Source organism: Vulpes lagopus, chromosome 5 (genome assembly GCF_018345385.1).
Source record: "Vulpes lagopus strain Blue_001 chromosome 5, ASM1834538v1, whole genome shotgun sequence".
NCBI classification, from domain to species: Eukaryota; Metazoa; Chordata; class Mammalia; order Carnivora; family Canidae; genus Vulpes; species Vulpes lagopus.
The window spans coordinates 103,261,733-103,273,910 of record NC_054828.1 but is presented as its reverse complement, the minus strand read 5'-3'; the positions used below and the strand labels follow the sequence as shown (position 1 = coordinate 103,273,910).

General features: G+C 36.5%; 1 protein-coding gene and 1 pseudogene across 2 annotated transcripts in view; one reads left to right on the top strand and one right to left on the bottom strand.

The window, feature by feature from the left end:
- The window catches only part of HNRNPLL (heterogeneous nuclear ribonucleoprotein L like), a 39,916-nt gene that overhangs the window by 14,380 nt on the left and 13,358 nt on the right, over positions 1-12,178 (bottom strand). The window contains exons 3-7 of one of the 2 annotated variants that reach the window (XM_041754693.1): positions 8,601-8,838; positions 6,870-6,955; positions 4,678-4,774; positions 4,519-4,591; positions 25-96 (exon numbers count right to left, since the gene is read on the bottom strand). In XM_041754693.1, the coding sequence (XP_041610627.1) occupies positions 25-96; positions 4,519-4,591; positions 4,678-4,774; positions 6,870-6,955; positions 8,601-8,838 (566 nt within the window). The remainder of the gene's footprint in view (positions 1-24; positions 97-4,518; positions 4,592-4,677; positions 4,775-6,869; positions 6,956-8,600; positions 8,839-12,178) is intronic. The other variant, XM_041754694.1, reaches the window with a different exon arrangement.
- On the top strand, positions 4,975-6,341 carry LOC121490739 (annotated as a pseudogene).

Genomic DNA, 12,178 nt, shown 5'->3' with positions numbered 1-12,178 from the left:
TTCCTTCTGCCTTGACAAACTTACCATAGCCATCATGTCTAAACGAAGAAGGGTGTTCTCCCAAAATGGCTTGTCTCTGGCGACCCTTTCCTCTATCTGACACAAAAGTAGAAACATGGTTTTAACAATTTTGACCCAAGTACTTAACAGAGTACTCACATGGGAAACACCCATTCAAAACATCCATTACAATTCATAAAAGAAATATGATTCCTGGTTAACTTTAAACATCCATTCATATCCAATTTAAATACAAACACCAAGAGTTTAAGGAAGTAATTCTATCTAACAAATTCCACTTAACTTGAAAATTTTGGCAAATGCCAAATACAATCACACTTTCAAATTTAAGGAAAGAATGGATACTTTTCAGAAAGTGAACATACACAATGCTAGAGTTTGACACTGTACAGAAGTTTTTACCAATACATGTCTTTAAAACAAGCTTTAAGTGCAGTACTTTTGAAAGACAGTACCTGAATCATACTATTAGCTTCAACAGCAACACATTTTCAAAGTGGGCTTCTTTCAAGAAGTTCAGCATAAGCCAACAACAACCTGTATTACATGGTTTCACAATCAGTAAACACAGAGTATTTTATATGTATATACACATATTTACAAACACCTACTGACTTGAGAGCTGGAAATTTGCACATCACTGGCCCATATTATATCATGGATTGGTCATTGTGTATAGACCTTAACACCAGGCAGGACTATGAGCACTCCCCAAAGTTTAAATATGCCAAGATAAAGCTAACCAAGGGGGCTACATTATTGGATGAGAGTACTACAATACTCCTAAAACACAATTTTAATTCTAGCTAAGTTTTTAGGAAAGGCATGCCAATTTTCCTAAATTTAATTTGAGACATCAAAAAAAAATTACTTGTAAGTTTCTAAAACAACACTTCCTATGTTGGTAAATTTTAGAAATTATTGTACAATATTTTTAGAAAGTTTGCTGATCATATTATAGTACCAAATAAAAATTTTAAAAAATGTATCTTTGAGTCTGGTCATTCTAAATCTTTGAAAATTCATAAAGAGGCTTTCTATAAATCCTTAGTCACCTAAACAAATGAGGTTTATGGGAGATGAGAAATAATTTTCACTTCAGCCTAGAAAAGTTGTCATTTTAAGTACCTATTTCAAGTTATCATAGCATTAAAAGGGACCTAAGAGGTCATTTAATTCAACTTTTATTCAGTATATAAATTCTCTTTATACCATCCCTATCAATCAAAAAAACCATCTAGCCCTCTGCTTCCCCAAAACCCATAAAAAGGTACTCATTACTTTCCCTTACATTTTCAGTTGGTCCAAAATTAGAAGATAATTAATTTTTATATTGTATAGAAATTGGTCCTCTACCCATATTCTATCCCACTTGGGGCCTCACAGACTTAGTCTTTCTCCAAAAACCCTTTCATATGCTCCAAGTTATTAAGATCCTCCCTCCATTTCCCCAAAGTCATTTCTTCTCCCGCCATTCATAGTTCCTTCTTTCCATTACATGGATTCCACCATCACCATTTAAGTCCCACTCCTCTTGAATTAACCCAGTCAGCTAATCCTTTCTGTTAGTATTCCTCTATTTAAGTATGCCACCAAACACTACATGAAATTCCTTATCTGATCTAAGGAATCTTAAACCAAAACCACTATGTCTTCACGGCTCAGTTTTATTGAAACAAGTTAACAGTGTGCTATAAAGGAAAGAGCACTAGATTAGGAATCAGAAGATTCCAATTTAACCACTAATTCACTGTATAATCACAGAAACTCGGGACGCCTTGGTAGCTCAATGGTTTAGCGCCTGCTTTCGGCCCAGGGCATGATCCTAGAGTCCCGGGATCGAGTCCCACATTGGGCTTCCTGCATGGAGCCTGCTTCTCCCTCTGCCTGTGTCTCTGCCTCTCTCTTCTCTGTGTCTCTCATGAATAAATAAATTAAATCTTTAAAAAAAAAATCACAGAAACTCACAATCTTCATTCATAAAATGAAGGAGTTAAGAGTAGATGGTCTCCCAAGGTATCTTTCAACCAAACATTCTCATTATTAATAATTCTCTTCATTTGAAGTATTCACTACCTAATATAAGGTCACATAAAACAGAAGTGTGCAGAAGAGTCAAATACTGATTATATCAGTCTATAAATAGTGGCTTATAACTTTCCATGAATACATCTAAAATCTGATGGAAGCTGTATTACCTTCACCCCCAAAAAAGTGCACACATACACAAGTTTTGCTTAACATTTCTGGAACGATTTTCTGGAGTCCAGGCTAAGAACTTTTTGCACTAAAATGTAATTTGGGCTGAAAAGGACTTTTAAAAATGAGGTAATATTTATTACAGAGTTCTTTTTGGTAGAAAAAGTTACAATTCAGTTATCAACTTGATTGGATGATGAAGTCACTACAAAAACAAGAATATAAACTGCTACAGTCTTGCCAGACAAGTATCTGTCAGGAATTACAAAGCAAGAATTATTTTCCTTTGAAAACCAACTAAAATTCTACTTTACTTCTTTATATTTCACTCTTTAAATATCTACCTCACACATTTCTAAACTTTTCTGATTATAACTGTTATAGGAAAAACTAACCAAGGCTGGCTCTGCATAAACTTTAGACCTCCTAACAGAACAGATGTAAACACTACTAAGTAAGAAGTATATCCACAAATGTTTTAAGAGACATTAAGAGAAATGTGACCAAAACTCACTATCTCAAATGAGTTAAAAAAAAAAAAAAAAGTATTCAATAACAGACTGTAAATTGACAGAAGTGAGAGATTTCTCATCAACCACTTGTTCTGTTGTTTGAGTACTAAGGCTTTTTTTCCAATACTGTATTCAACTGTACCAAGCTTATGCCAAGCAGATTTGTGAGTAGGGAAAAATGTGGGGTCTGGCCAAAGCTGCATCACAATACAAACCTGTTTGCAACCCCATGCATAAGGCAAGATGATTTCCTAACAATTGAGAATTAAAGGGGCCAATCATCCAAAGTTCTAAATATTGGAGCATGCACAAGATCATTGCATTGTCTTTTTATTTTTTCTTTTTGCAAGAGTACATGCACTATTGCGTCCCTACTGCCCAAGATATTTTGGATGCCACAAAAATTTTTCCTACTTTATGGACTTTTACAGATATGATCATATTGGTAAGTTTTTCCAACATGTGGTTCAAAAACTGATATTGTAGTTGAGGTGTAGCCAATACTGCAGCCCCCTTGTTTTTACAAGATCCACATTTTAATTTGTATATTCCAAAATTGCCACACAATTAGTTGAACAATTTTATCAGTCAAATCTATGCTCATGAGATCTAGCATTTATAAGTTATAGGTGAAAATGCATCTCAAATGAAATGCTTATTTTAAGATTTATCAGATTTAAATATAGTGTACCTTGAACAGACATGTTACTTTCACCTATATTTGAAATGTCAAAATTTCTAGTTACACAAGTTAACATGAGTAATAGATAACCTTAAATTGTTACAAAAAGTGACAACTTATAAACAGCCACTTTACAAAAAAAAAAAATCAAACCACACAGAAACCATCTTTTACATATAATGCATCTTTTCATCATGTTAATCTGTTCGATGTCCACAATTAAGGAAAAAAAAAACCCAAAAGAGTAAACTTAAGTGCAGCAAGTGTGCACCTTTCTAATCCTTTTATCTTTAATATCTGTGTGGATTGGTTGAGCATTAGCAGTTCTCAAGACCTATAGATAAATTGGTCCTGGTTATTGCCAATTAACAATTTGAATCTAAGCTGCAAACAGTTACATTAATGGGCATTAAGATTTACAACATCGTAAATAAAGTCTAGTACTTTGTGAAAAGTCTTAAATTCTACAACTGAAGCCTTAAGGGAAATCAGACCAATATACATATACAACTTGAATAAATGGGCACAGTCTATCATGGTGTTCATCCCATGCAAGTCTGAAGTACTGTTAAGTGTCCTCCTTTAAAAACTTGGGGTGATGGTGCATGCAGTATGCAGTCAAGGTGAATTGCAAGTCTGAGTTTTTCAGAGGGCTTTTTGCTGATGCCGATGTTGTGCATGATGAAGTGTAGAGTCAGCCTGCTGGAGTCCTCTATCCTTCTTAATGCCTCGTCCAGCTTGGGGGAAAAGTCCTTTCCATAGAGAAGCAGTGTGCAAGTTTGCAGTTTGTAAGGAATATTCTGAATCAGTTTCCTCTCCTCCAAAGAGAGAGAGCTGCTTGGAGAAATGCAAGTCCTTGAACTGCGGGCGTGCCTGTATGTGTGGGCTCCTTGTTGAACTAAATATAAATAACTCAGTACATACCAGTAGGGGGCACTAATTTCAAGGTTATTTTCCAGCATTACAAGGCCTTTAGCAACACAAGCATTCACCAAACAAGGTTTTCATTTGAATGAACTAGCTCACCTCAGGAAAAAGGAAGCTAACTGCACGTAAAAATTTGTCAGCAGATGTAAGACATTCTAAAATGCATAAAATACTTACCTCGTCTTCCCAAATATGGTTTAGTGTAGTCCCAACTGTCATTGTCATTCCTAATAACATTTAGACGAGTTGGCTGTTAAGATTAAAAAAAAAGTAAGCTCAAATTGTATATCCAAAGCATAAATATTTCTTTGGCAAAGTGTTGAAAAAAATATTTACCCTTGCATATTCAATTTTTAGTGTGCAACATCCAGCATATATATCTGCTCCATTGAGTGCTGCTTTAGCTTTCTGGGCACAAAGGACTGATTCAAACATAAGATCTATTAAGGAAATTTGGTTTAAATTAAATATTTAATCATTATTCACTGCCTAAAGAAAAGAACTGAAAATAATCAGACATAACTCTCACTTCTAGAAATGCTTTACCAATAAAATTTCTAGATGAATTTTAGGAGAATTTCTTTTTAAGATCAAGGGTGCCAAAGAAAACATAATAAACTAAAAACTCGACATTAATCCTCCTATGCCATTAGAAGTACTTTATAAATTGAAAGGAAGAGGGGAAATGGAGCATGGTCCCATTCCCTGGCAAACGACAGTCTGCTCTCTTGAAGCAGGAAATACTTTACTCTTAAAGGAGGAAAAACATTACAAAAAAACAAAACTATATAAAACAAATAATTGATTTTATATATTTCTGAGAAGGCAGGGGTTTTTTTAAATTTTTTTTTTTTAGAAGGCAGGGATTTATAATCACTTAACTACCTTCATTTTATTGGTTTTAAAAAATTATTTGGTCTATAGTTAAAAAAAAAAACATCACCAAAGTGGTTTAAAAAAAAAAAAAAAAGAGCAAAACAACTTGCTGGAAGTCAGCACCATTAAAAGTTTGCTGTAGAAGAAAGTGGCTCTCTCTGCCAGTAGACCATGGAGACTGGTGGCACAGTAGCAACCTAGGTGTGAGGACTGCAGTGGCAGCGGCCATGGAGGCCATACTGAACAAGTTGGTGTCTGTGGATGACCTGCTGAAGTTTGTTAAAGAAATTTCAAATCTGGGAAGGTAGCAGGTTTCGTGTCAAAGAGCACACGGTTTGAGTATGGCTGGTGCCTGATGCGAAGCAAGTACAGCGATGACATCCGCAAAGGCATTGCACTGCTAGAGTAGCTGCTCCCCAAAGGGAGTAAAGAAGAGCAGTGGGCTTATGTCTTCTACCTGGCTATGGGGAATTACTGGCTCAAAGAATATGAGAAGGCACTAAAGCATGTGCGGGGGCTGCTGCAGACAGAGCCTCAGAACAACCAGGCCCAGGAACTGGAATGGCTCATTGACAAGGCCAGGAAGAAAGATGGACTAGTGGACATGGCCATTGTTGGAGATGTAGCCCTAGGCGTGGTGGACCTGGCTGGACTCATCCGACTTGCTGTATCCAAGTCCAAATCCTGAATGAGATCATACCTCCAACCCCTGCCCAGAGATATGTGGGAGTCTATGGGGGATACTTGAAGAGGGGGGACCCATCCAACTTTGTTGTACCTTTCCTCTATATCCTATCACTGCCTGCCAGCCTACAGCCTCCTTTCCCCAGAGAGGTGTCTAATAGCCCCAAACCATGTGCTCTAGAATGAGTGTTAATAAAACTGGGCCTTGGCTTAGGGGGGAAAAAAAAGTTTGCTGTAAAGCCCTCATGTTTTTCTATGCATACACATGTACACATAGGTGGGGGGAGGGGTGGGTAGTTATTTTCTTTTTACATGGCATTATACAATACATACTATTTTGCAACTTGCACCTTTTACTCAACAATTAACAAATTTAACAATGAAAAATTCTTACATAAACTATGACCATTTAAAAATTCAACAAAAAGGGATCCCTGGGTGGCGCAGCGGTTTAGCGCCTGCCTTTGGTCCAGGGCACGATCCTGGAGACCCGGGATCGAATCCCACGTCCGGCTCCCGGTGCATGGAGCCTGCTTCTCCCTCTGCCTGTGTCTCTGCCTCTCTCTCTCTGTGACTATCATAAATAAATAAAAATAAATCTTAAAAAAAAAAAAATTCAACAAAAAAAGGTAAGAGTTTTATATTATCAACTCTATAAAGTTTTGGTACTTTCAAACTACTTATTTTAAGGAGAGATTCACATTTTAGAAAGGTACAAATGTACATATTATCAAACATTTTTTCCCCATTAAAAAGACAAAGCACACTCTGGAGATGCAGCACTAGAATGTTTTTAGGTAGTAAGGTATTCTTATCTGTAAGTACTGCAGTTTCATTGTTTAAATCTAAAGTAGTTTGGGGGAGAGGAGTGGAGAAGACCACTTGTCTAGAAATTATAAAGGGAAAACAAGACCACATTACACAGCATTCTTATACATCAATAAAAAAAATTTATAAGTAAAGGATATTCAACCATTGCTTGTATCCCATTTCTCTTGAATATAACAATACGCTGTACTTTTCCAACAGGATTGCATACAGTATATAAAACATCCTATGAAGGAAAGAAAACAAGATTTCTTCACATTTTATATTTGGAAAAACAAGAAAGTTATACTATACCTTTTTCAACTTAAAAAAAACCTGTCAAGATGTCATTTCTATTCATTACTATTAAACTTTTAAAAACTGTTACACTTCTAAATTATTTCCTCATCCATACAGTATATCTAACTTTAAAAAAATTACAATGAAATATTTCAAAAGGACTGTTACCTATTTTATCTCCTAAATAAATACTTGATTCCTATTTCACAGGTACCTAAAATAACGTCTGACAATACACAATAAAGCCAACCTATAATCAATTAATATATGTTTCATTTTCCAAATGTGATTCTGAAATGTTTATGATCCCTTAAATTATAGTAATAAATACTTATTAAGAAGTGTTACTACTTCTTAAAAAAAAAAAGTAGTAACAGATCAACTTGGTATTCATTTTTTAAGGGATGACTATATAGAGACAAGACTCTGGGAAGATCATTTATACAATGTTAGATATCAACAAACAAGATCCCTGAATTAAATAATAAAGAACTAAAATACCCACTTAACAACAACTCTTCAGCTGTCAAGAAATTTCTTGAGCACCTACAATTACATGGTGGCACCATTAGGTACTAGGAATACAACCATAAACCAATGAGAGTACTTGTACTAGATCAGATTTGTTCTTTTTCCTCAAACACAAAATACTAGAACTATATTGATACTGCTTATTAATAAGTCTAGAAATATTACAGAGATAAATAATATCTAGTAAAATTTAAATAGTATCTTATGCTTATGCTTTATGTCCCAATATCACATACCCTTACTAGAAATCATACTAATTGAAGCTTCCCTTACTGTGATACTCTATTCATCACAAAAATAAAGTTCCCTTGTCACTGATTTATTATGAAGCAGCATGTGATTATGGAGTAAAAAACTTAACTGATTCAGGACATGAATGCTTTATAAAAATTCTGCTAATATCACTTTTTTTAAAGGGTATAACAGAATTTTAAGAAAATCAGACAGGTTTTTTTTTTTTTTTTTTTTTTATGATAGTCACACACACAGAGAGAGAGAGAGAGAGAGAGAGAGAGGCAGAGACATAGGCAGAGGGAGAAGCAGGCTCCATGCACCGGGAGCCCGACGTGGGACTGGATCCCGGGTCTTCAGGATCGCACCCTGGGCCAAAGGCAGGCACTAAACCGCTGCGCTACCCAGGGATCCCTCAGACAGGTTTTTAATACGTGATCTCAAACCACTTAAAATGATATATACATCTTTGGGCTTCTGTCCTTTCTTAATAGTTGCCCTTAACAATTGTGCTTGCACATGAGTGAGAGAAGTTTCTTGATCATTTCTAACAAGTCTAATTCCCTATCCAAAACAGAGTTAACACTGATGCTGAATGTACAAAATTTATAATGTGCTTATTTAATTGTGACAACTGCATGTCTGACCTTTTCAGCTTCAGTGCTCAAAATCTGTTTGTTACATGATAGCCAAAATTAAGATTCATCTTAATAATCCTTTTAAAAACACTATTTTTAAATATCTAGAAGGCAGTGAAGAAAACCGTAAGTCACTCCAGAAGCAATTTTCAAAATCATTTTTAATTTAGCTTATTATCCTAAAATACATACCACTGTAATTGGATAAAGAGGATTCTGAATTGATAGCAGAAGAACTTTGTTGCCTCCTGATGGATCATCAGTATTTCCAGGCCGAGTGATCCTTTTGCTTGTAGAATAGTTGAAAAAAGCCTGTTGACCAGCAATGTACACAGGTTCATCCGCAGCAAATGTCACACATTCTTTGGCACTATCTATGTTTTCAAACTCCACTAGAGCCTGCCGTTTAAATGGCATCATCATAACATAGCTGAAAGGCAGATTGGGAAGGAATATCCAAATATAATAAATTCAGTTACTGTTATTCTCAATCAAGAAAAAGTAGACTTTAATAAAAATGTGTGAAATAATAATAATAATAATAATACAGAATAATACAATAATACAAATAATACAGAAATAATACAGAATATAGTATTCTTTACTATATATATCCAGTTTTCATCAATTATTAAATCATCCAAATAAATTGTGGTACACCAGGCAGATGATTCATATTTGAAAGCTTATCCTCCTATGACTGAAAGGTTGTCCATCTTTTGCCCTTCTCAAGCACAAGTCTGTTATCAGTCATTAATGACACCGCCCCATTTTATTCTTCAGGCTGCCAAAGCAGTATTAGAAAATAGAGAGATACAGAAACCAATAGGAATAAAACTGTAGAGTAGCAGATGGGACCCCTAACAACAGAAACTACCCCTATTGAATTTTCTAAATAAATAAGTGCTCACACTAATAATTAAGAAATGACTATATACTTTCATTTATCTTACTAAAAACAAGGGAACCAAAAGATACATGGAAGCAACTCCAAACCAACCAAATTTCATACAAATAAATGATCTCCAAAATATTTTTAAATATTAAAGAATCTAGGATGCCTGGGTGGCTCAGTGGTTGAGCATCTGCCTTAAGCTCAGGGAGTGATCCTGGAGTCCTGGGATTGAGTCCCACATTGGGCTCCCTGCATGGAGCCTGCGTCTCCCTCTGCCTGTGTCTCTGCCTCTCTCTCTCTCTGTCTCTCATGAATGAATGAAATCTTAAAAAAAAAAAAAATTAATCCATGAAAAGATACTCACTAGATTATGGTAACTGCGGTTGCCTATGAGCAAGAGGGTGATATTATTTACATTTCACTGTATACTCTTGGGAAGGAACATATTTTAGTACACCAAATGAAAAATAAAGCAATGAAGGGAAGAAGGGAACAAAGAAATCAAAGCACGTGGATTACACCAGAGGGATTACATGCCCTCTATTCACAGGAACGAACACCTTAAAAATATTTAAAATACAATTATGGTTTTATAATAACAGAAGGCTGCAGGAAAAAAAAATATCAGGTCGGGTACTCAGTGACAGCACTGCTTCTCAATCAAGCATCCAGACCTACTGCTATCCTTTAGAAACTGGCAAATGGTTTATTTTGTGGCCTGGCAAATTATGTAATTTCTTATGATTTTCAGCTTCTTCATTTATAAAACTTGGAAGGATTGTTGTCAAGATTATGTTACTGCATACAAACTGCTTGCCTTGCTTCATTCATCTTCAAATCCTTGGGAATTTAGAAACAGAGCAGACACATTAACAGGCATTCAATCAATATTTGCTGGTCTATGAAGCTTGCTAGCTCTCCCCACACACACTGTTTCAAATTAAACAATAGAGAAATAATAAGACTTTTTTTTTAAAGATTATTTATTTATTCATAGAGACAGAGAAAGAGAGAGAGAGAGGCAGAGACACAGGCAGAGGGAGAAGCAGGCTCCATGCAGAGAGCCTGACGTGGGACTCATCCAGGGTCTCCAGGATCACGCCCTAGGCTGCAGGCGGCGCTAAACCACTGCGCCACCGGGGCTGCCCGAAATAATAGACTTTGAATTAAAGATTTACCAATCATGAATGCAAAATATAAATCCCAGGAGGGAAACATTCCTTTTAGAAACTTCTGGCTGAAGTTCTCAAGTCTTGCATACAAAAAATAGAAAACCCTGGAATCAGGACTACACTAAAGAAATTAAAGAATAAACATTCTCCTCTCACAAAAAACAAAAAAAGTTGGTTGAATAAATGGTATTACCAAGTAAATATGTTAATAATGCCCTTTTATGGACGCCTGGGTGGCTCAGTAGTTGAGCATCTGCCTTTGGCTCAGGTCATGATCCTGGGTTCCTGGGACTAAGTCCCATATTGGGCTCCCTGTGGAGAGCCTGCTTCTCCCTCTGCCTATGTCCTGATTCTCTCTCTGTGTCTCTCATGAATAAATAAAATCTTAAAAAAAATAATAATGCCTTTTTATTCTTTAGCACAGGAAATTATAAAAGTTCAAAAATAAATTCTTTATTGGCCTATTTTAGACATAGTCATAGTAAAACTGCCCTCTGTAACTAAACTAAGTGAGCTAGAGATTTAAAAGTTAAGAAGTGGCAGGATGCCTGGGTGGCTCAGTGGTTGAGCATCTGCCTTTGGCTCAGGGCCTGATCCCAGGATCCGGAATGAGTCCTGAGTCCCAAGTCCCACCACTGGGCTATCTGCAGGGAGCCTACTTCTCCCTCTGCCTGTGTCTCTGCCTCTCTAGGTCTCTCATGAATAAATAAATCTTTAAAAAAAAAAAGTTAAGAAGTGGCATCATGTGGAGATAAAGAAGAAGAAATTAGAATATTGCAGATATTTTTAGAATGCACCTAAAGTATTGGGCATGTAATTTGTAAGAAACCTTTAAAAGCATTAATATGAGGAAGATTGGAAGAACAAAGAAAATAGAAAAATAAAAGGCCTAAGGACATGGTAGGCGGGTCAGTGCTTTCAACTTATAACTCAAAACACATTTACTAATTTTTAAATAAAAACAGAAGCAAAAGATTTATTATACAAATTAGGTCCCAAAAGTTTTGTTTTAAAATTTTAAACCAACATAGCTAATTATACATAGCATCCTCTCCTTTAATGGAAGGGGGAAAGGGAGAAAGAGAGACTCAGTATAGATTTTTTTTTTTTAAGATTTTATTTATTGGGATCCCTGTGTGGCACAGCGGTTTAGCGCCTGCCTTTGGTCCAGGGCGTGATCCTGGAGGCCCGGGATCAAATCCCGCGTCGGGCTCCCGGTGCATGGAGCCTGCTTCTCCCTCTGCCTCTCTCTCTCTCTCTCTCTCTCTCTGTGACTATCTTAAATAAATAAAAAAATAATAAATGCTTTAAAAAAAAAAAAAGATTTTATTTATCCATGAGAGACCCACAGAGAGAGAGGCAGAGACACAGGCAGAGAGAGAAGCAGGCTTCACACAGGGAGCCCAACGGGGGACTCGATTTTGGGTCTCCAGGATCACACCCCAGGCTGCAGGCTGTGCCAAACCGCTGAGCCACCCAGTCTGCCCCTCAGTATAGATTTTTTTTTAATTTTTTTTAATTTTTATTTATTTATGATAGTCACACAGAGAGAGAGAGAGGCAGAGACACAGGCAGAGGGAGAAGCAGGCTCCATGCACCGGGAGCCCGACGTGGGATTCGATCCCGGGTCTCCAAGATCGCACCCTGGGCCAAAGGCAGGCGCCAAACCGCTGCGCCACCCAGGGATCCCCAGTATAGATTTT